The 21,811-nt window shown below is 63.3% G+C and overlaps 2 protein-coding genes across 11 annotated transcripts in view; one reads left to right on the top strand and one right to left on the bottom strand.

Moving 5' to 3' along the window:
* The window catches only part of PIK3CD (phosphatidylinositol-4,5-bisphosphate 3-kinase catalytic subunit delta), a 40,130-nt gene extending 24,589 nt beyond the window's left edge, over positions 1 to 15,541 (top strand). For 3 of the 7 annotated variants that reach the window (XM_051858092.2, XM_051858093.2, XM_051858095.2), the window contains exons 3-24: positions 3,213 to 3,385; positions 5,401 to 5,629; positions 5,709 to 5,938; positions 6,235 to 6,414; positions 6,707 to 6,856; positions 7,154 to 7,243; positions 8,102 to 8,323; positions 8,908 to 9,004; positions 9,100 to 9,230; positions 10,000 to 10,050; positions 10,129 to 10,296; positions 10,379 to 10,500; positions 10,648 to 10,791; positions 10,878 to 10,977; positions 11,059 to 11,237; positions 11,313 to 11,425; positions 11,529 to 11,607; positions 11,847 to 12,014; positions 12,774 to 12,897; positions 13,067 to 13,212; positions 13,572 to 13,704; positions 14,085 to 15,541. In XM_051858092.2, the coding sequence (XP_051714052.1) occupies positions 3,245 to 3,385; positions 5,401 to 5,629; positions 5,709 to 5,938; positions 6,235 to 6,414; positions 6,707 to 6,856; positions 7,154 to 7,243; positions 8,102 to 8,323; positions 8,908 to 9,004; positions 9,100 to 9,230; positions 10,000 to 10,050; positions 10,129 to 10,296; positions 10,379 to 10,500; positions 10,648 to 10,791; positions 10,878 to 10,977; positions 11,059 to 11,237; positions 11,313 to 11,425; positions 11,529 to 11,607; positions 11,847 to 12,014; positions 12,774 to 12,897; positions 13,067 to 13,212; positions 13,572 to 13,704; positions 14,085 to 14,222 (3,135 nt within the window). In that variant the 5' untranslated portion in view covers positions 3,213 to 3,244 and the 3' untranslated portion in view covers positions 14,223 to 15,541. The remainder of the gene's footprint in view (positions 1 to 3,212; positions 3,386 to 5,400; positions 5,630 to 5,708; positions 5,939 to 6,234; positions 6,415 to 6,706; positions 6,857 to 7,153; positions 7,244 to 8,101; positions 8,324 to 8,907; positions 9,005 to 9,099; positions 9,231 to 9,999; positions 10,051 to 10,128; positions 10,297 to 10,378; positions 10,501 to 10,647; positions 10,792 to 10,877; positions 10,978 to 11,058; positions 11,238 to 11,312; positions 11,426 to 11,528; positions 11,608 to 11,846; positions 12,015 to 12,773; positions 12,898 to 13,066; positions 13,213 to 13,571; positions 13,705 to 14,084) is intronic. The other 4 variants (XM_070079326.1, XM_070079327.1, XM_051858097.2 and 1 more) reach the window with 3 other exon arrangements.
* A 69-nt stretch (positions 15,542 to 15,610) lies between these two features.
* Positions 15,611 to 21,811, bottom strand: part of CLSTN1 (calsyntenin 1) — a 64,881-nt gene continuing 58,680 nt past the window's right edge. For 2 of the 4 annotated variants that reach the window (XM_051858098.2, XM_051858099.2), the window contains 9 exons: positions 20,997 to 21,053; positions 20,058 to 20,215; positions 19,713 to 19,861; positions 19,266 to 19,492; positions 18,718 to 18,888; positions 18,434 to 18,579; positions 17,530 to 17,665; positions 17,261 to 17,445; positions 15,611 to 16,887 (listed from right to left, as the gene is read on the bottom strand). In XM_051858098.2, the coding sequence (XP_051714058.1) occupies positions 16,687 to 16,887; positions 17,261 to 17,445; positions 17,530 to 17,665; positions 18,434 to 18,579; positions 18,718 to 18,888; positions 19,266 to 19,492; positions 19,713 to 19,861; positions 20,058 to 20,215; positions 20,997 to 21,053 (1,430 nt within the window). In that variant the 3' untranslated portion in view covers positions 15,611 to 16,686. The remainder of the gene's footprint in view (positions 16,888 to 17,260; positions 17,446 to 17,529; positions 17,666 to 18,433; positions 18,580 to 18,717; positions 18,889 to 19,265; positions 19,493 to 19,712; positions 19,862 to 20,057; positions 20,216 to 20,996; positions 21,054 to 21,811) is intronic. The other 2 variants (XM_051858100.2, XM_051858101.2) reach the window with 1 other exon arrangement.

The following is a 21,811-nucleotide window of genomic DNA, read 5'->3' as shown; positions in this document are numbered from 1 at the left end:
TAGCTTAAACAGTGCAAAAATGACTCAGACTAGTAGATATTTCCAACTTGTTTAATTGGCAAAGGAATGGAATCTAGAATATATAAAGAAACATAACAAACCAATAAGAACCCAGTAATTAGCGCCCCCAGCCGCCGGGAAAACACACAAAGCCTACAGGCATTTCTACTCATCCGATTGGCAGAAATGAGTACCTTGGGGCTGGCACTGTGGTATAGCCGGTAAAGCTGCCGCCTGCAGTGCTGGCACCCCATATGGACGCCGGTTCGAGTCCTGGCTGCTCCTCTTCCAATCCAGCTCTCTGCTATGGCCTGGGAAAGCAGTAGAAGATGGCCCAAGTCCTTGGGCCCCTGCACCCGCGTGGGAGACCTGGAAGACGCTCCTGGCTCCTGGCTTCGGATTGGCGCAGCTCCAGCCATTGTGGCTATCTGGGGAGTGAACCAGCAGATGGAAGACCTCTCTCTCTCTCTGCCTCTCTGTAACTCTCTGCCTTTCAAATAAATAAATAAATAAATCTTTAAAAAAGAAGAAGAAGAAGAAACGAGGGCCAGTCTCGTGCTGGGCCGGTGGTACTGATGCTCTGGGGTCACTCGGATGACAGTAGGGTCGGTGCCACGGCTGTAGCTGTCACAGGTTATGGCCCTTGAGGTGCGCATGGTGTCACTGAGGAGTGGCTTTTCCGAGCCTTCAGTGTGCGGTCACTCACATTTTACAATTGATCCGTGACTCATTTATTGAAAAAGTTTCTAGTGTGTTTAGGGCAAGCTGAGTCTGCGCAGCCGCCTCTCACCTGCAGATTGTATGACGTCTGCATGCAGGCCAGGTGTTTCTGAAGCCAATCGAGAAATGACGTTGCCGTGCACCCTGAGTGTAACATACACGCCAGATTCCAAAGGCTGCGTACCAACAACAGGAATGCAAAATATCTCATTCGTGGGGCAGGTGCTGTGGCGTAGCAGGTTAAGCCACCACCTCCAGTGCTGGCATCCCACATGGGCACCAGTTTGAGTCCTGGCTGCTCCACTTCCTGTCCAGCTCCCTGCTAACGTGCCTGGGAAAGCAGCAGAAGATGGCTCGGGTCCTTCAGCCCCTGTACCCATATGGGAGACCAGGAGGAAGGTCCTGGCTCCTGACTTCAGCCTGGCCTAGACCTGGCCCAGCCTTGGCCATTGCAGCCAATTGGGGAGTGAATCAGCAGATGGAAGATCTCTCTCTCTCTCTCTCCTCTCTCTCTCTGTAACTCTGACTTTTGAATAAATGGAATAAATCTTTTAAAAAACTCATTAGTAAGTTTTCTATACGGATTAAATGTTGATCAGACCATTTTGGGGGATATATTGAGTTCAACAAGATACAGGGAGACTTCGAAAGGTTCATGGAAAGTGGAATAAGTTTCTTTGGGTGCAAAATGCATGGTTTTCCCCAAGATGCATTTCCGTGAACTTTTTGTCTTGTCACAGCTCCGTGGCTCATGGTGTTCCTCGTGAACAGCGTTCATTGTGAGCACAGTGGGAGGTGTGGGCCAGCTGTCCGTTGCAGCAGTGTTTGTAGTAACGCCAATTCTAATAGGAGGTTTCTCCACGAAGAGAACTCCCACGGGGGCGTGCAAATGGGCGTGTCCAGCCTCAGGCAAACCTCAGCACTGCCAGGACTCACTAGGTGCAAAGTCTGAGAGCAGCAGAGGTGTCAGGAAGTGTTTGTGGCTGCACAGTGGCCGAGGGAATGCGTGAAAATGCGTACGGATGCTCTTTTTTTTTTTTTTTTTCTTTTTTAAGATTTAAGAGACTGGCGCTGTGGCTCAGCGGGTTAACACCCTGGCCTGAAGCGCCAGCATCCCATATTTGCACTGGTTCAAGACCTGGCTGCTCCATTTCCTATCCAGCTCTCTGCTATGGCCTGGGAGAGAAGTGGAAGATGGTCCAGGTCCTTGGGCCCCTGCACCCACGTGGGAGACCTGGAAGAAGCTCCTGGCTCCTGGCTTCAGATTGGTGCAGCTCTGGCTGTTGTGGCCATCTGGGGAGTGAACCAGTGGATGGAAGATCTCTCTCTCTCTCTCTCTCTCTCTGCCTCTCCTCTCTCTGTGTAACTATGACTTTCAAATAAATAAATAAATCTTTAAGAAATTATTTATTTATGTATTTGGCAGGCTGAGTTACAGACAGAGGGAGAGAGAGGGACAGAGAGAGAGGTCTTCCATCTGCTGCTTCACTCCCCAAATGGCTGGAACAGCCAGAGCTGAGTTGATCCAAAGCCAAGAGCCAGGAGCCTCCTCTGGATCTCCAACGCAGGTGCAGGGGCCCAAATGCTTGGGCCACCTTCCACTGCTTTCCCAGGCCATAGCAGAGAGCTGGATTGGAAGAGGAGCAGCTGGGACTAGAACTGGCATCCATATGGGATGCTGGGAGCCACAGGTAGAGGCTTAGCCTACCACGCCCCAGCGCCGGCCCCTGCACGGACATTGTAAACAGCTGCATTCCCCGTGGTGGCAGCCGGGGCTGGGGCGGAGGCAGGCAGATTACTCAAAGCCCTGCAGCCTTCGAGGCTGCATTACCCACGGGGGTGGGTGTGACCGGGATTCCATGGGATTCCGACATTTTGACATTGCTGGGTGCCTGAGCCACTGTTAGGCCATTTGGTGCTCCACTTCTCCGCTTCCGACCCAGCTGCCTGCTGAGGTGCCTGGGGAGGCGCGGGAAGATGGCCCAAGTGCTTGAGCCCAGCCGTGGCTGTTGCAGCCTTCTGGGGAGTGAACCAGCAGATGGAAGACCTCTCTCTCTCTCCCTCCCTCTCTCTCTCTCTCTCTCTCTCCCTCTCTCTCTCTCTCTGTCTCTTCCTCTAACTCTGCTTTTCAAATGAATAAATACATCTTTTTTAAAAAACGAGAAAAGAGGTTTCAGAGAACTGCAGCCTTGGTCTTTGGCAGGTCCGGGGTGGGTGATTAGAGACCTGCCATCTCCCGCTGTGCCTGCTGGCAGCTGTGAAGCCGTGATGGGGTGGCCAGCGTGTGTGTCCTGGGGGGAAGTGACTTGGTGTGGGTCTCTTGGCACTACCGAGACGCTGCCCCCCTGGGAGGACACACAGCTCAGCCCATACGGGGGCCTGGGGCGAGGGGCCGCCAGCCACCCGGGGCAGGCTGAGGCAGAGGGGCTGAGAGTGTCAGGTGTCCAGGAACCAGATGTGTGATCTCCTGTCTGCCTTTGCCTCCTTCGCAGAACAGCGGGCGCCCGAGAAGTGACGGAGCAGAATGCCCCCTGGGGTTGACTGCCCCATGGAATTCTGGACCAAGGAAGAGAATCAGAATGTGGCGGTGGACTTCCTGCTGCCCACGGGCATCTACCTCAACTTCCCTGTGTCCCGCAATGCCAACCTCAGCACCATCAAGCAGGTACAGCCTCTGAGCTTGGAGCCCCGAGGGACACAGACGCGCGGACACAGGCTGGTTTCTTAGACGCAAATTCTGCGAGACACAAACTGTGTCCAGACCTTGCGGTTAGCGGCCGCTTGCTATTCTGAAGCCAGCTCCCCACTACTTTTAAAAAAATTAAGATCTATTTTTTTTTATTTGAAAGGCAGAGTTCCAGAGAGAGAGAGAGAGAGAGAGAGAGAGAGAGAGAGAGAGAGAGACGGGACTACTGTCCACTGGTTCACTCCCCAGATGGCCAGACTGAAACCAGGAGCCTGGAGCTCCATCCAGGTCTCCCACGTGGGTGGCAGGAGCCTAAGCACTTGGGCCATCTTCCGCTGCTTTCCCAGGTGCAGCGTGAGGGGCGTGGATGAGAAGTGGAGCGGTGGGGACCAGAGCCAGTGCTCCTATGTCCCAGGTGCTGGCTTAACCCACGGCGCCCCACGCCAGCCCCAGCTTCCCCCCCTTTAACGTAGGTTTGTTCCACTAGGTTACCGGATTATTAACCACTCGACTAGTTAGTATAGCAGAGCGGCTTCGCAGGGCTGCTTCCAAGGCTGGGCGTGCATTCCGTTCCGGATTGGGCCGTCGTGTCGGGAGCCGCGGCCACTGGAGGCTTTCCCAGATCTTTTGCCTTCAGGGCTGTGGTTGCCATGGCCGCCGTCCTCCTCGGTGAGGCTCCGGGGTTTGGTTTTGACTCAGCCGCTGTCAGGAGGGATTGCCTCGGGGCCACTTCCACAGTGAGGGGCTTCCCGGGGCAGGGCTGGGAACTCAGGAGCCCGCAAGCTGGACCTGGGAGCACAGCAAATGCAGGACACACACTGGAGAAGGAAGCAAAGGCAGAGGAAGGCGGCGAGGGACGCCGCAGCCGGAGGCGGCCCCAGGACCCCAAAACATGGTCACTTGTCATCTCACCTCGCACCTCCGTTTGGCTTCAGTTTCTTCGTATTTTTTATTTTGTATTTATTTTTTTCTATGTGAAGGGCAGAGAGAGAGACACACACACAAAGAGAGACCTTCCATCCGCTGCTTCACTCCCCACATGCCTGGGACAGCCAGGGCTGGGCCAGGCTGAAGCCAGGAGCCCAGAATTCAATCCAGGTCTCCCACGTGGCTGACCTGGGCCCAACCGCTTGAGCCGTGAGCCGCGGCCGCCAGGGTGCGCATTGGAAAGAAGCGGGAAGTGGAAGTGGAGCAGGGACTCAAAGCTGGGCGCTCTGCTAGGGACGGTGGGCATCCCATAACCGCTGCCCCCAACACCGCCCTCTATTTCTTACATCAGGGACCCCTGGTAAATACTTGATGCCCACCTGTTATCTGGCACAATGATTCACTCCTCAGCTGCCGCAGGTGCCGTGTGCGTGAGTAGGCGTGCCTGTGCCACGGGACCGCTTCGTTAACGTGCTGGTGACGGCTAGAGTTGGATCTGCTGCTCCACAGCGCGAGGACTTCCCACATTTAGTGATCCCCCCCAGGACCCCCCCACGCTGGTCCACGCAGTCCCTGGGTCCCGTGTCCCAGACCAGGGACAGACCAGGACCAGCCATTCCCCACGATGCAGCTGTGTGATGAGCAGGGGGTGGGGCTGCTCGCCGCCCCTCCCCGACGCCGCCAGGGGTCCAGGATGCCTCCTGCCCCGGCAGTCGTGGGGGCGTGGCTGCACATGGCCGTGGAGAGCTCTGTCTGGTCCTCAATGAGTGGCACTTTTCTGAATTAGTCACCAACCCTGAAAGGTCAGGGTGATGAACCCCAGAGAGTGGGGCATGGGACAGAGAGTGGGGTGCGGGCATTGCCTGGCGGCCATGTCTGCCTGTCTCTTGCCGGTGGTGTAAGGGTGGTCGCCGTGTTCTGGAGTGGGGGCTATGGGACCCACTGCCCGGCCTCAGCTCTCCATGCATGAGGGCCCGGGGCGCCCTGGTGGGTGCTGCTTCCCGGGCCCTGCCTTGGCTTTCTGTGCGGGCGACGCCCGGCGGGGCTGACGGCCACCATCCCTGCAGGTACTGTGGCACCGCGCGCAGTACGAGCCACTGTTCCACATGCTCAGTGACCCCGAGGCCTACGTGTTCACGTGCGTCAGCCAGACGGCAGAGCCGCAGGAGCTGGAGGACGAGCAGCGGCGGCTGTGCGACGTGCAGCCCTTCCTGCCCGTGCTGCGCCTGGTGGCCCGCGAGGGCGACCGCGTGAAGAAGCTCATCAACTCGCAGATCAGCCTGCTCATCGGCAAAGGTAACGACCCTGCCCGTGCGGCTGGCAGACCCCGCTGACCCCACAGACCCCCGCTGACCCCGCCACTCCCGCTCCTCAGGCCTCCATGAGTTCGACTCCCTGCGCGACCCAGAGGTCAACGACTTCCGCACCAAGATGCGCCAGTTCTGCGAGGAGGCGGCCGTGCGCAGGCAGCAGCTGGGCTGGGAGGCCTGGCTGCAGTACAGCTTCCCCCTGCAGCTGGAGCCCTCGGCACGCAGCTGGGGGGCCGGCGCCCTGCACGCCCCCAACCGGGCCCTGCTGGTCAATGTCAAGTTCGAGGGCAGTGAGGTGAGCCCTGGGGGCCCTCCCCGCGACACTCCACGGTCATCACGAGCCACCCTGCCCTCCAGAGCCTCAGGTGGGCTTTGCCAGGCGCCCATGCATGCCACCAGGGCAAGCTCAATGGGCGGCGTCGGTCAGTGGGCCAGTCTCTGTTGAACAAACACCTGCCGGTGCCTTCAACAGTGGACACCCGGGGCCCTGCCCTCGTGTGGCGTCTGCTCAGGGGATGGGGCCGCCCCTGGAGCCCCAGAACCACCTGGGGGCCCTCAAGGCCACAGGCCGCCCGCTCTCCTCCCCTGCAGGAGAGCTTCACTTTCCAGGTGTCCACCAAGGACATGCCCCTGGCACTGATGGCCTGTGCCCTCCGGAAGAAGGCCACGGTGTTCCGGCAGCCCCTGGCCGAACAGCCAGAGGACTACACGCTGCAGGTGAACGGGCGGCACGAGTACCTGTACGGCAGCTACGCCCTCTGCCAGTTCCAGGTGAGGCCTGCCGGGCCCTCCGCTGGGGCCTCCCCAAGGCCCTGACCGGGGCTGGTCTTTGGGCCCCTCCTGGACAGGGCAACCCAGGCCCTTGGGGTCCCCAGCCAGAGCGCGCCCCCTTGCAGGGGTGGCCTCATGGGTGCGTATCAGGAGGGAGGAGGGGCAGGACAACCCAGCAGCCATGACACCCCCCTGCACTGTGTCACCACGGCCTGGGCTAGTCAGCGGCCAGCCTGGGGGAGACCGTGTGGGCGTGGCTGGGACGGGGTGCTCACTCTGCCCCCCACCTCAGTACATCCGCAGCTGCCTGCACAGCGGGCTCACCCCGCACCTGACCATGGTGCACTCCTCCTCTATCCTGGCCATGCGGGACGAGCAGAGCAGCCCCGCCCCTCAGGTCCAGAAACCTCGCACCAAGCCGCCCCCCGTTCCCATGAAGAAGGTGAGGTGGCGCCCACCCCTGCCTCCCTGTGGGCACCTCCCCCGGCCGTGGGTCACTGTGGGGGACGGGGCTGTGCATCGAGAAGCCAGCATGCTGTGCAGTCGGCCCAGGGCGCCCTTCTCCTCTGCAGGGCCCGGGTGCTGGGGCCCTGGGTGCCTGCACAGTGACTCTGGTACAGGGCAGCCTTGGGGCCAGGTCCCCCAGCGTCGCTGCCACCTGTGACCTCTCACCCTGCCCCCACGCGCCCATGAGCCTTGCCTTCGGCCAGAGGCGTGAGCTGTGACCCTGTGCCCCCAGCCCTCCTCTGTGTCGCTGTGGTCGCTGGAGCAGCCCTTCTGCATCGAGCTGGTCCAGGGCAGCAGGGTGAATGCCGATGAGCGGATGAAGGTAGGGCCTGTGGGCCGTGGGCTGTGGGTCGGGCGGGGGAGCCCTGTTATTTGCACAAACAAGGTGGCTGTGGCCTGGGGTGGGGGTGGGGGCGGAGGAAGAGGGAGGACACACGACAGCCACCTGACCGCACTACCCAGAGCTGCTGCTTCAAAACAGGAAGGGGGGGTGGCCGTTCGCAGAAACCCCAGGCGGGCTGGGTTCTGGGTACTGGGCTTTGGTGGAGCTGCGGGGCTGGGCTCGGCGCAGGGACCCCAGAGCCGCAGAGGCAGTTGGGGGCGGGGCCAGGTCCGGAGGAGGAGCAGCTGCAGCTGGGCTGGGGGAGCTCCCGGGCGGGGGTGCTGCAGGTGCCTCGACCCTTAAACACGTTCCCACGCCTGCTGGCCCCGGCTCCGCCCTCCTCAGAGCAGCCTGGGGCTGCAGGTCTCACTGTCTCGTTGCTGGGACGGGGACCTGGGTCCATGGGGCCTGGGGTCATTTATAAGCAAGGCAGGGCAGGCGGATGGACAGGTAGGGGAGACCAGCGAGTGCCTGTTCAGGTGCAAATTCCTGTCCACCCCCAGAAGGCTCCCAGAGGAGAAGGGAGCCACAGGAGGGTCCAGCCAGAGGGGACCTTAGAATCCTGAGTGCCGAGGGGGAAACGGAGGCAGGGGACGCACGCATGCCCAGGGTGCCCTCCCCTCCCCCCGGCCTTCCCTCTGCTGGACCCCTTTCTGCACGGGGGAGGCGGGGTTCAGAGCCCTGTGAAAATGAGGACAGGAGATGGGGTCTTTACATGGGGAGGGAGGAGCCCGGGACGGGGCGGGGGGGGGGCAGGGGCTAGGCGGGGCCCCTCACCTGCACACGCGCCTCCCCCAGCTGGTGGTGCAGGCCGGGCTCTTCCACGGCAACGAGACGCTGTGCAAGACGGTGTCCAGCGCGGAGGTGAGCGTGAGCTCCGAGCCCGTGTGGAAGCAGCGGCTGGAGTTTGACATCAGCATCTGCGACCTGCCGCGCATGGCCCGGCTCTGCTTCGCGCTCTACGCCGTGGTCGAGAAGGCCAAGAAGGCGCGCTCCACCAAGAAGAAGTCCAAGAAGGCGGTGGGTGGCCGCCGCCCGGGGAGGCTCCCGGCCTCGGAGGACTGGGGTGGGGGTGGGGGGGCCAGCCCCTGCCAGCCCAGCCTGGCAGCCAGCCCTGGTTCCTGTCCCCAAGCCCGGCCTGACAGGGCTGGAAGGGGGAACAGTGTCCTTGCTGGGCCAGAAAGGCCTGAGTCAGCAGCCAGCTGGGGATGACCGCAGGGCCCTGGGTCACCAGGCCCAGGGCGTGCCCCCCCACACCCCTACCCCCACCCGGCCCTGCCATCTTGCAGCTGAGCTGGGCCTGCTCTGGGGGCTTGTGTGGTTGCTGTGGGTCTTTGTCAGGAAGCCGGGAGTGGGGATGCAGGTAGGAGCAGAAAGGGGCAGGGGGGCTGTGGGCCTTGCTGGCTTCATCACTGGAACCCCCAACAGGACGGAGGAAACGGTGGGGCCTCCCCATCCCCTGGCAGGGCTCCCATGGGGCCTGGTGACCACCGGTGGGATGCGGGGTGGCCAGGAGAGCTTGGCTCGGAGTCTGGTCCCATTGTGCAGGTGAGCAAGTAGAGGTGCATGGGTGGCTGGCCCTGACCTGCCACCGCCTCCCTCAGGACTGCCCCATCGCCTGGGCCAACCTCATGCTCTTCGACTACAAGGACCAGCTCAAGACCGGGGAGCGCTGCCTCTACATGTGGCCCTCTGTCCCAGGTGGGCCCCGCCCGGGGGGCAGAGGCCTTGGAGGGGTGGGGGTCCCCACGATGGCAGGCCTCCCCCCATGTAACTCCATCTGTCCCCGCTTCCAGACGAGAAAGGGGAGCTGCTGAACCCCACAGGGACCGTGCGTGGTAACCCCAACACTGAGAGCGCTGCCGCCCTGGTCATCTGCCTGCCCGAGGTGGCCCCCCACCCTGTGTACTACCCGCCCCTGGAGAAGGTCAGCCGGGAGCCCGCCCGGAGGCTGAGCACGGTCCTGGGCTGTGCTGAGGTTGACCACATGGTGGGGGGACTGGTCACCAGGCACGGTCAATGCCCGCCTTGGCTCTGATGTCTTCCTGTGCCCGAGCCATGGCTCTCATCGGGGACCATTCTGCCCACCAGGGCACCTTGAGCGATGTCTTTCTTTTTTTTTTTTTTCTTTTTTTTTTTTTTTTTTTTTTTAATTTTTTTGACAGGCAGAGTGGACAGTGAGAGAGAGAGACAGAGAGAAAGGTCTTCCTTTGCCGTTGGTTCACCCTCCAATGGCCGCCGCGGCCAGCGCGCTGCGGCCGGCGCACCGCGCTGATCCGATGGCAGGAGCCAGGAGCCAGGTGCTTTTCCTGGTCTCCCATGGGGTGCAGGGCCCAAGCACCTGGGCCATCCTCCACTGCACTCCCTGGCCACAGCAGAGGGCTGGCCTGGAAGAGGGGCAACCGGGACAGAATCCGGCGCCCCAACCGGGACTAGAACCCGGTGTGCCGGCGCCGCTAGGCGGAGGATTAGCCTAGTGAGCCGCGGCGCCGGCTTGATGACATTTTTGGTGGTCACGATTGGAGGGGAGGTGCTCCTGGCACCTTGTGGGTGGAGGCTGGCGGTGCTGTTATGTGCCCTGTGGTGCACGGAGCAGCCCCCACCAACGGGCAGTTACCTGGGGTGCAGATGCCCACACAGGGCTCTGCCAGGGCTGGTCCAGGCCGGGGCCCTGAGAGCAGGACCACTCCTTGCAGATCCTGGAGCTGGGGCGACACGGGGAGCGAGCGCCCACCTCGGAGGAGGAGGTGAGCGTAGCGGGTGTGCGGGGGGTGGGGGCATGGGGGGGGCCTGGCCGCCCGAGCTCACCCCCATGGGCACCTCAGCAGCTGCAGCTGCGGGAGATCCTGGAGCGACGGGGGTCCGGGGAGCTGTACGAGCACGAGAAGGACCTGGTGTGGAAGATGCGGCACGAAGTCCAGGAGCGCTTCCCGGAGGCGCTGGCCCGGCTGCTGCTGGTCACCAAGTGGAACAAACATGAGGATGTGGCCCAGGTGGGTGGAGAGGGCGCTGGGGCTGGGCCGGGGCAGCGGGGCGGCCACCACCCGCCTGCCGCCCTGACCGCTGGCCTCGCAGATGCTGCACCTGCTGTGCTCCTGGCCCGAGCTGCCCGTGCTGAGTGCCCTGGAGCTGCTGGACTTCAGCTTCCCCGACTGCCACGTGGGCTCCTTTGCCATCAAGTCCCTGCGGAAGCTGACGTGAGTCCCTGCCAGGCGCCCCTCGGGTTGGTGGCTTTGCCGGCCACGGGCAGGGGGGCGGACACTGAGCCCGCCCTGTGGCCTGCCCTCCCTGTCCTGCCCGCCACCTGCAGCCGGCCCTTCCCTTCCCTCCCCTCCCCCCGGCAGGGATGAGGAGCTTTTCCAGTACCTGCTGCAGCTGGTACAGGTGCTCAAGTACGAGTCCTACCTGGACTGCGAGCTGACCAAGTTCTTGCTGGGCCGGGCCCTGGCCAACCGCAAGATCGGCCACTTCCTCTTCTGGCACCTCCGGTAGCTGGACTTGCTCGGGCCAGCCCTGGGCGGGGGCGGGGCGGGCGGCCCTGCCCGCGACACTCAGCGCCTCCTCCTCCCTCCAGCTCCGAGATGCACGTGCCCTCTGTGGCTTTGCGCTTCGGCCTCATCATGGAGGCCTACTGCAGGGGCAGCACCCATCACATGAAGGTGCTGATGAAGCAGGTAAGGCCCAGGGCCGTGGGGCTCGGCGTCCTGCTGGGCTCTCTGGGCCCACTGCCACCCTCGCCCTCTCCCCGCCGCCAGGGGGAAGCACTGAGCAAGCTGAAGGCCCTGAATGACTTCGTCAAGGTGAGCTCTCAGAAGACCACCAAGCCGCAGACCAAGGAGCTGATGCACCTGTGCATGCGCCAGGAGGCCTACCTGGAGGCCCTCTCGCACCTGCAGTCCCCGCTCGACCCCAGCACCCTGCTGGCCGAAGTCTGGTGAGCTCCAGCCCCGCGCCCGCCCCAGGGGGACCCGCGCAGGGGCCCGGCTGACGGAGCGCTCTGGCCCGGCAGCGTGGAGCAGTGCACCTTCATGGACTCCAAGATGAAGCCCCTGTGGATCGTGTACAGCAACGAGGAGGCGGGCAGCGAGGGCAGCGTGGGCATCATCTTCAAGAACGGGGACGGTGAGCCAGGCAGCTCCCCCGCGGTCCTGGGGCGCAGGGTCCCGGGGTCCTGAGAACGCCCCCGGACACTCGTGCCTTCTCCTTGTGCCTGGTGGCCGTGCAGACCTCCGCCAGGACATGCTGACGCTGCAGATGATCCAGCTCATGGACGTCCTGTGGAAGCAGGAGGGCCTGGACTTGAGGTGAGGGCGGGAGGAGGCCACTCCCAGCTGGAGCGCCGGCCCCCCGCTGCCCTCTGTCCCTGGCTTCCCGCTCCGACTCGGGCAGCGGCACCCTGGCTGGTTCGCTGAGTATACGGGAGCCTGAGCCTACAGCCTCCCTTCCTGCACGTGCTTGGGCAGCTGCGGCCCCGGAAGCCCTTGTGGGTGCCCTGTGCTCCTGGGGACCAAGCGGCCCGCCTCTCCCCACCCCATTTGCCCAGGATGACCCCCTATGGCTGCCTCCCCACGGGGGACCGCACAGGCCTGATCGAGGTAGTTCTCCACTCGGACACCATTGCCAACATCCAGCTGAACAAGAGCAACATGGCGGCCACGGCTGCCTTCAACAAGGACGCTCTGCTCAACTGGCTCAAGTCCAAGAACCCTGGGTAGGTTTGAGGCCGGGAGAGATGGGTGCCCTCCCTGTTCTGAGCAGGGCAGGGTGCAGGGTCCCTCAGGGTTCTCTGATACTGTAACCAAGTGCCTGAGGCCGGGTGACTTAGGAAGAAAAGAGCTCTGTGTGGCTGAGTTTTGGAGACCGAATGTCCAGTTCCGCCCACTTCCCTGAGCTGGCCTCTGGTGGGGGCCTAAAGGTGGACGTCTTCACAATGCCTACAGTGGAGCCCGCATCACACAGGAAGCGAGGCCCTGAGGTCCCAGCACACGCCCCCAGCGACCTGAGGACTGCGGGGAGGGTCTCTGCTACATATGTATCAGTTGTCTATGGCTGTGTTGACCCCACCGCTCAGGGCCTTAGCACATCAGCCTTTACGATTGGCTCGTGAATCTGCCACTTGAGCTGGGCTCAGCTGGCTGGTTCTTCTGCTGGCCTTGCTTAGAGTGCTCCGTTCACCTGCCTGAGTCTGGAGGGTCTAAGCTGGCAACGGTCATATGCGTAGGCCTTGGCCTTGGCCATCACCTGTGCCTTGGTCCCCGTGGCCTCTCCATTAGTAGGTGAGCCTTGACACACTCAGGGGTGTTCAAAATCCAGAAATGTCTTATGACCTGGAACAGTGTCCTCACGTTCTGTTGGTCAACGCAAGTCAGGGGCCAGGTCCAAAGGGAAGGCAAATGGACTCCGCCCCTTCACACAAGGAGCTGCACAGTGGTGTGGCCATGGCTTTCAACCTAACCCTCCCCCCAACCAGGGAGGCCCTGGACCGTGCCATTGAGGAGTTCACCCTCTCCTGTGCCGGCTACTGTGTGGCCACATACGTGCTGGGCATCGGCGACCGGCACAGTGACAACATCATGATCCGTGAGAGTGGACAGGTAGGGGTGGCCCAGGCGGCTGGCAGTGGACGTGCCTTCTCGCAGGGCCTGCCAGCCCATCCGCTAGGCACACGGCTCCAGGCTCCCCCTCCCCCGGGCCCTGCTGCCTTCCTGGGCCCAGCTGCTCCCCTTTCTGATGCCGTTTCAGCCTTTACCTCCCCCCCCCCAGCTGTTCCATGTTGACTTCGGTCACTTCCTGGGGAATTTCAAGACCAAGTTCGGAATCAACCGTGAGCGAGTCCCCTTCATCCTCACCTACGACTTTGTCCACGTGATTCAGCAGGGGAAGACCAACAACAGTGAGAAGTTTGAAAGGTGAGGCTGCCTCAGCCACACCCAACGCCCCCTCAATGCCCAGGGGTCCCCAGGTGAGGGGCACAGGTCCCAGGTCCCTCAGCCCTGCTCCTGGGCCCCACTCCTGGGTTGGTGGGGGATGGGGAACACGTCTGGGTTCTGAGCAGGGAGTGCCCTTTGATGCCATGTGCTCCACGGGGTGATGTGGGGGAGGGGAGAGGCTCAAGGGCCGGGAGCAAGGGCTTCCTGTGCACCTGTTTCCAGGGCAAGGGCAGGTGGTCAGAGGGAAGGTGCAGCCAGATGCAGACTGACCCGCTGGCTTTAGGCTGGGCGTAGCTGGGGGACCCCAAAAGCCTTCTGTGCTCCCCGCAATGCTGCAGGTTCCGGGGCTACTGTGAGAGAGCGTACACCATCCTGCGGCGCCACGGGCTCCTCTTCCTCCACCTCTTTGCCCTGATGCGGGCAGCGGGCCTCCCCGAGCTCAGCTGCCCCAAAGACATCCAGTATCTCAAGGTAGGCACCGGGGCAGGCTGGAGACCAGGGGCCACTCAGGCTGGCCGGGGAGCCAGCGGCGGGGTCTGTGGGCAGTGGCCCTGCTGGGCTGCCTCAGCAGGTGCCCTATGTGGCCTCACCCTGAGGACCAGGCCACTCCATTCCCTCTTGGTTTTTCCTTCCTGCATCTTTGGAAGGTGGAGCATCCAACACCTGCCAGGGCTCTCTCCCGGGGTCTGTCTCTGGGGGAGGTGCGGGGGCCTGACTGGGACCAGAGGAACTTTCCCATAGTACATGGCAAGCAGCCATCTCAACTCCCTGCCAGAAGCGCTCATGGTGGTGGTGGGGGGTAGTTTAAGGGACCCAGGGGGCAGAAGACCCCACCCTGCCTGTGTCCTCAGGACTCCCTGGCCCTGGGGAAGACAGAGGAGGAGGCACTGAAGCACTTCCGGGTGAAGTTTAACGAAGCCCTGCGGGAGAGCTGGAAGACCAAAGTGAACTGGCTGGCCCACAACGTGTCCAAAGACAATCGGCAGTAGTGGCTGCTCCGTGCGTCTGTCGCGGGCCCAGCACCTGGGAGCCCGCGCTGCGCTCCGTGGCAGAGCCTCCCCACTGCCTTTGTTTACACGGGTTATTTATTTCATGACGTGACACCTTGCAGGAACTCAACAGCCATAACCGGAAACGCATCCACCGTGCCCCCAGTGCCCCCGGCCACAGCCCGGGGGGCTGCACCTTGCTGATGGTCACATCAAGTCTTCCAGATGCTGGGCCTCGGCCCGGCACTTCCTTGGGGGGCGGGGCGCCCTTGTCGGGCTCCCCGCCCAACTGCCTGGGTCTCAGGGACCTAGCAGTCCCCTGGTGCCTACGATCTGCACAGCACGTCTCGCCCCTCAGTGCAGCCCGCCCCGTGCACCCTGCCCTGACCGAGTCGCAGGCCACTGGGGAGCTGGGGTGGGGGCGGGGGGTCCCTCAGTGTTAGAGTGATGCCTGGGTACGGGGGCCCCCTCCCCTCTGCTGCAGGAATTGGTTGCGGGTAAGGAAGTAACAGCCCGACCACTTATTGAACCTCCAGGGCTCAGCCCCGACGGCTGAGCGTGGCTGGCCCACGGGTGGCGGCAGGTCAGGTGCAGTCTCTGAAAACACGCGTGAAGGGAGACAGGACCCACTCCCCCTGCCCCCCAGCGTTTCTCGAGGTTTATCAGGTGCCTGAGTGTTGGGGGAGGCAGGACCTCTCCTTGACCATGCTCAGCTGGGAAGGGTCCAAGCTGAGCCCCAGGCCTCCCACAGGCCTGGACCTGGACAGCTTGAACGCAGGTGGTGGGCCACTCTGAGCCTTTGGAAGCCAACTCTGGCCCTGAGGCTGGGACCCTCCCCCATGAATGGCCGCCGCAGGACCTGCCAGGAGACACTCCCGGGCTCTCAGGGGCCTCCAACGTGGCAGAGCAGGTGCATGGCCAACCAGAGACCGGTGCCAGCCCTGTGTCCGTGTTAGGGGCTCTGTGGCAGTGGGGGCTGCCACGGAGCACCCGCCTCGCCTGCAGTAGCCAGTGGCCACCAGCTAAGCGCTGGAACGCACTGGCCTGGCCGTGGGCTCTGCCGCACGGCTGGATCTGTTATTTATTGGACCCGAGCTGCAGGCTTTGCACGTCTTCAGCAGCCCTGCCTCGGGTCTGTGCTCTGCGTGCCTGGTGAAAAGACCATCTTCTCTCTCTCTTTTTTTTTTTTACAATATTTCATGTTACTGTATGGGGAGGGCGAGTTCATGATCGCTGATGCAGGCTGAGACCAGCACTCTGTGAAACCTTGAAATGAGGTAAAAGCAGAAAACAGAAATAAAGGCCTTTTTACGTTCTTATGCTTTGGGCTCCAAAAGAAATACGGGAACGCACGGTTAGAACCAGACAGACAACGGCCGCGCGGCAGCTGGAGTCAGAACCGGAGCTTTATTGTAGTGGATACACTTTCCGACCTATTCCACACACAGCAACAGCACGGGCGTCTGTCCTACACAGAGCAGCTACGGGGCGGGACGCGGGAGGCGGCCACACGCAGCACCCGGCAGCGGGGACCCGTCCCGGGCTCAGCTGTCGCCGGCGTGACCTGCACTCGGGGAAGCACGTGTGTTCTCGGCTGCTGGGCGTGGATTCCGGCCCCCAGGGCGGGGGCCTCCCATGGGGCTCTGGGGAGGGGAGGGCGCAGAGGGCTTCGGGCATTTATGACTCTGCTTCAGGCCTCGGGGCGTCTTCTGAGTCAGGGTCCCTCGGGCCTGTTCCCGTCCCACACCGAGTGGCCAGTGGCTGGCACCCCCTGCGCATCCGTTCACCAGCATGGCGGGGCGACGCACGCGGGCTAAGTGCAAACCACGATGCTGGCCTCCAGGGAGTGAGGGGCTGGGGACCCTCAGCCCCGCCCCCAGTAGCCAAGCCGGAAGCAGGTGGAATCCCCAAGGCGAGACCTGCGGGCTGCTTTCAGCCTCCAGAGGGCCCCGACCCGGTCCCCGGGGCCCCCACAGCTGGGCAGGGGCCTGGCTTCCCACGGGCTCTGTCCTGAACCTCACTTTACATTCCAGTCCTGGGTTACGCCAGCACAGAGGACACAAAGAATCCCGTTTATTTACAAAATATTAAAAAGTCAGTTAATCATCTACATATTAATCCCCCGTTTTGCCATTTTGTACATGCACTAGTCTGGAAAAAAATAAAAACTTTTTTTAAAAAAAGAAAACAGATGATTACCGGTGGGAGCGAGCAATTTCTACCCTTTGTCAACAAGCCTGGTCCCCCGGCCCCTGCTGGGCGCGGGCTCCACGCTCCCTGGGGAGCGTCCAGGCGGCAGCGGCGGGCGGGCGGGCGGGCGGGCGGGGGCCTACGGTCCTAGACATCAAGCACAGGAGGCGATCGGCAAGGGGAGGGGTCTGCAGACCTACTGGCCGGAATGACTTTGTACACCGTGACCCGCGGCACGGGCGAGGGGCGGGGCTGGGGGCCGCGGCCGCAGGCGTCAGTAGCTGAGCGTGGAGTCGTCCCACTCGAGTTGCTGCTGCCGGCTGGCGCCCTGGGCATCCCCGGGGCCGCCCCCTTCCTCCTCGCTGCTCTCTGACTCCGCGCTGGTGATGTCCTCCTCCTCCTCCCCGTCCTCACTCTCCTCCTCCTCCTCCTCTTCCTCCTCCTCCTCCTCGCTGCTGTGCTGGTCTTCGTATGTCTGGCAAAGAGACGGCAGTTTGAGTCTAGCTCCTGACTCAAGCCTCCAGGAGCTGCGGGCAGAGGGGAATCCGCCCCAGTGAGAGGGGCCGGGACGTCCCCGGAGTCCCTGCGAGCTCTGGCCGCCTCCACGGAGCCTCGCGCTCCCAGTGCAGGGGGCGCCTCCGTTCCCAGGTGCACGGAGCTCTGGCCTGAGCTCACGGCTGCATCTGCTAGGCAGGATGAGCTTCGCGACGACCCCTCCGAGCCTCAGCTTACCCACCCGGAGGATGGGCACGTAGCCTCGCACAGCCGCTGTGCGCACCGCACGGCATGGGCCTCTGCTCTCTCTCAGGGGAGTCTCACTCGGCCCCAGCATCCCCATCTGTGCCTACCTCCATGGGGTTCACGGTGATGGTCAAGGCAGAGTCGTCCCAGTCCATTTCGTTCTCCTTCCCGGCGTCCTGGTCCCGCATGGTCCGCTGATGCGCAGCCCGGATGCGAAACACGCCCAGGATGATCATGAAGACCAGGAAGCTGACACACACCACGATCACCACGGTGGCCGTGCTGGGGACCACTGTGGGGGGAGAGGCGACCCGGGGCTTCAGCGACGCGCCTTGACCTCGGGCGGCTCAGCCCAGTGCTCTCCCCCCGGCCCTACCTGCGAACGGGTGAGGATTGGCCAGGTTGTGACCCGACAGGTCAACGAAGGAGCGATGCTCGGGGTGAACGAACTGCGGCTGGGCGGCCATGTGGCTGGCGTGCTCCACGGGGCTGGCCGTATGGATCACGTTCACCTGCGGCAGCAAGCGGGGGTCACCGGGGGTGGAGCCAGCACCGGGCACGAGCAGCGCCACTCCGAGTGCTCCCGGGACCCACGCGGTGGCACACAGTGCGGCTGTGTGCGAGGAGAACCAACAGGACAAACCCAGAGCAGGCGGCAGGCACCAGGGCCCGCCAGACACCCGCGGCACACGGCTCCGCTAGCCACTCTGCTCACTGCGTCTCCTGAGAACCCATCCACACGGAGGGGACAACCAACCGCCAGTCCTTCCTGGGTGGCCGGGGCACGCGACGGCCCCAGGCCCAGCCCCCAAGACAGCACAAGTCACAGCCGTCTGCACCCCTCAAGCCAGCTACCCGCGGCTCACACGGGGTTCTGCAGCACGGGGAGCTCAGCACGCCGCTGCCCCAAGGTCAGTGCAGGTGCTCGCCTGCTTGGAAAAGGGGGACCCAGGCACCCCAGGTCCCCACATCAGCACCTCTCACCGGGCCCAGGATGGGGGTCAGTGGCCTGGCCCGGCTGCAAAGACTCAGGGTCCCTGGGTGCTGCTCCTTCTAGAACCGCACCCCCCAGTCCCTCTCGCAGGTGCAGCCGGGGGTGGTCATTGCCGCCCGCCGTCCAAACAGCTCCCGGCCTGAGGACGCCAGGGGCCGCTCCACCCGGCCTGCCCCCCGCACCGCTGCCTCCACCGACGCTCTCCACGGCAGTGTCCTCAGACCCTGGGGGCCCCGGAGCCCCGTGTCCCTGCTGCTGGCTCCTCTCGCGGGGGCGCTGTACTCACCTCCACCTTAAATTCATTGCTCATGTAGCGGCCGTTCAGCTCCGAGCAGATGAGCTTGAACTTCCGGTCAAGCAAGGACCTGGTGTGCCAGTTCCGATAGCGCAGGAGGTGCAGGACCTCCTCGTAGCTGGCCATGGCGTCCACGCCTGCAGGGAGGAAGCGAGAAGCCTGCTGGCAGCTTCAACCAGGGGCCCGGGCAGGGCCAGGACCCGGGCAGGGCCGAGTGCACACCCCGGGGGGGGGGGGAACACCTTCCCTGTGGGAGGCCCCGCCCAGCCCCTCACCTGTGAAGACCACGCCCAGGTCGGAGTGGCTCACTTCAATGCCCTTCTGCTGCAGGCGGGCGACGTCCACCTCCAGGCTTTCCTGCTCCGGGTTCAGCTCCTCCCCCTCCACCGTGACCTCACAGGTGTCCAGGTCGTGCACTATCTCCTCCGACACCAAGGACTCTTGAACTGCAAAAGCGGCCCAACCAGAAGTGACCGCGGCTGTGAGGCCCGGCGTTGGCAGCGACCCCCACGGCTCCGTTAAGGCCCCGTGGCGGATGTCAGGGAGTCGCGTTCACCACCTGCGGGTCCCTAAGGACCCCCACCAAGAACAGCGGGGCCTCTGGCCTCGGGGGCCGACAGCCTCGAGCCACACACCTCGGAGAGCCAGACAAAGAAGAAAGGGCCCTCTCTGCGTGGGTTTTCACAGGGAACGACCCCCAGCCCCCAGATCAATCCTGGAACTGACCGAGGAACCACAATACAGTGAGAAAATACCCCCAGAGCCCGCACACAGAAAGTGCCCTGCAGGCGAGGGATGGCAGGAGGGTGTGGGGGGGTCTCACCTGTGGGGTCCTCGGCCCCGTCCCCCTCGGGCTCCACCTCCCGCGTGATGGTGCTGACGATCCGGAGCTCGGGGAAGAGGGAGACACCTTCCGCACTTTCAAACTCCGAAGCTGCGCGGGCAAAGTGGTGGACGCCGCTCAGGCTGATCTTGGGCTCCTCGGGCTGCAGAACCATCACGTAGCCGTCCACGGGGGGCAGCGAGATGCAGGCGGCCTCATTAAAGCACCTGCCGGCGGGAAAGGAAGGGTGACGGGTTCCGGGAGCCCACGCACAGCAGCCGCAGAGGCAGCGTCCACACACACGGCATGGCACGGGCGGCAGCCCCCAGCATGGCGGGCACACCGCGCCTCTCGCTCACGCCCTTCCTCTGGGGGGGGGGCTGCTGGGTTGTCTCCAAGACTCACACCCACGCCGCCTCCTCCCACGCAGCACCACGGGGGACCTACTTGACGGAGCTGGTGAGGGTGAGCCTCCGGACGCCGGGCGTGGGGAACTGCCGCGAGTTCACGTAGGACACGTGCTGCAGGGCCTTCTCCAGCTCCCCGACGTCGTCCCCCGCCACGGTCAGCACGGACTGGCCGGGGTTTGCTTGGATCTGAAGTCACCGCCGACGGAGAGAGAGGAGAACGGGTTCTAGGTGCAAGGAGCTGACACCCGATGGCCCCGGCAAAGGGGACGGCTTGGGATGGATCCGCTCGGGGACCCGCGGAGGCAGCGCTCACCCGGCGCCAGCGGTGGCGTGCGCGGCGCAGACACGGCCCTCGCCGCCCCCTCCCGCAGCCCAGCGCTACCTGCACGCCGCGGCCGCTGTCTTCGGGCAGCTGCAGCTCCAGCCCCTCTTTGCAGGTGTACAGGCAGTCGATCACCTTCTTGTCCGCGAGCTTCCCGGAACGGATCGTTAGGCCGGCCAGGTTTCCTCGGAAAAACTGAGTCATGCGCAGGTCACCCCCTGTGGAGCAGGGGAGAAGAGGGGGCGTGAGCGAGCGCCGGGCAGCGTCTCCGGGCACGGTTACTGGCGGTGCAGCTCGGTGGATGGACATGCAGGTTAGTTCACGCCAAACCCTGTTAGCCTTGCGATCTACATGGGAGGCGATGTGGACGGTGAGTCATGGATGATCATGCATGTGGCCTGCAGAAATGAGGGGCTGGGGTCCCCGACCGGGAGCCAGCGGCGCCAGCAGAGTGCCCACGCGCCCAGCCATGCCCCGGTGCAGCCGGCCTTGCCGGTGCCCCCCACCCTGCCAGCACTGCCGCGTCCCCCCAGGGACATGCCCTGGGGACACTCGCATGGGGGTGGCTGGGCAGGCGGCGACGCCGAGCGCCGTCCCTCCATTGAGGCACCCCTGCCTGCCCCGGAGGTGTGATGGGAAAACAAGACGCAGACACAGATGAGACAGAACCCCGCTTCAATCAGGACACGACATCCGGAAACGGGTCTCCCTGTCCCTGCGGTTCAACCACACAAGACAGAGGCGAGGGGCCGTGTGCGGTGGGATCAGGCAGGACCCATGAGCGCGCGGCACGGGTGAGTCATCTGCCCTCACTGGGCTGGGCTGGGGTGGGCAGCAGAGGCAAACCCCACGAAGCGATGGGGAAGCGCGATGCAGGGACGCAGCCCGAAGGGGCCTGGCCCCGAGCGACCGCGGCGTTTCATGCGACATGTGGGATGAGTCCCGTCTATCTTGGAATGGAACACGGTGGCGGACTGTAGGGAACAAAAATCCAGCAACCTGCAGAGGCCAAAGTCACGGGCTCAGTGTCAGTGTCATTTTCAACTCCTGAATACTCTGTGGAGAAGCAAGACAGAGACAAGAGGACGACCAGGCGGTTAGGGCTGCAAACAGGACCGGGCGGCCGGACGGGAGGCGGAGAGAGGTCCCCCCCGCCGCTGCCACCGCTGCGGACACGAGCTGGGGCTTGGTCACCGTGTCCCAGACGCCACCCCCTGCACTGCTTCCCGCGCCCTCCTGGCCAAATCACAGGTCACACTCAAACAAGGCAAGAGCACACATCGGGTCCACCGACCTCCAGCGGGCTGCTGGGCAGGACGCTCCGGGAAGGCCGCGCCCCACAGCCGGGCGCCAGGCGGGCATCGTTCCGCCTCGGACGTGGGGGAGCACACGGAGGGCCCCGGGCCCGGGTATGGGACACACATCAAAGCTCCTGCTGTCACCTTGAGACTGCTGCACCTTAGGGCAGGCGAGCCCCAGCTGCCTCTTCTGATCTCGGGAGCTGTACTGACAAGACTCCCCCGTGGGTTCTACGAGAATCCTCTATGCTCAGGCCCCACGGTGCCATGGTCTGCAGAAGGCCAGCCTGTCGCCCCCACGATCTGGGAGTCTACAAACTGTGTTCCGTCTGTCTTAAGGGCGCTCCACTTGCAACTGGTTTGTTCCAGTTTTGCTCATGCTCACTGATAAACTTGTACTCAGAACTCAGCGACTTCGAGGATCACTGACCATGCAGGGCCACGGCCACTGGCGGTGACTGAGACGACTCCGGCTCACAGAGCGAACTCATTAGAGGAGCTAGGGAGAGACTTCCA

Source organism: Oryctolagus cuniculus, chromosome 7 (genome assembly GCF_964237555.1).
Source record: "Oryctolagus cuniculus chromosome 7, mOryCun1.1, whole genome shotgun sequence".
NCBI lineage: Eukaryota > Metazoa > Chordata > Mammalia > Lagomorpha > Leporidae > Oryctolagus > Oryctolagus cuniculus.
Note: the sequence above shows the minus strand (reverse complement) of the source record. Positions and strands in the feature narration are given on the sequence as shown.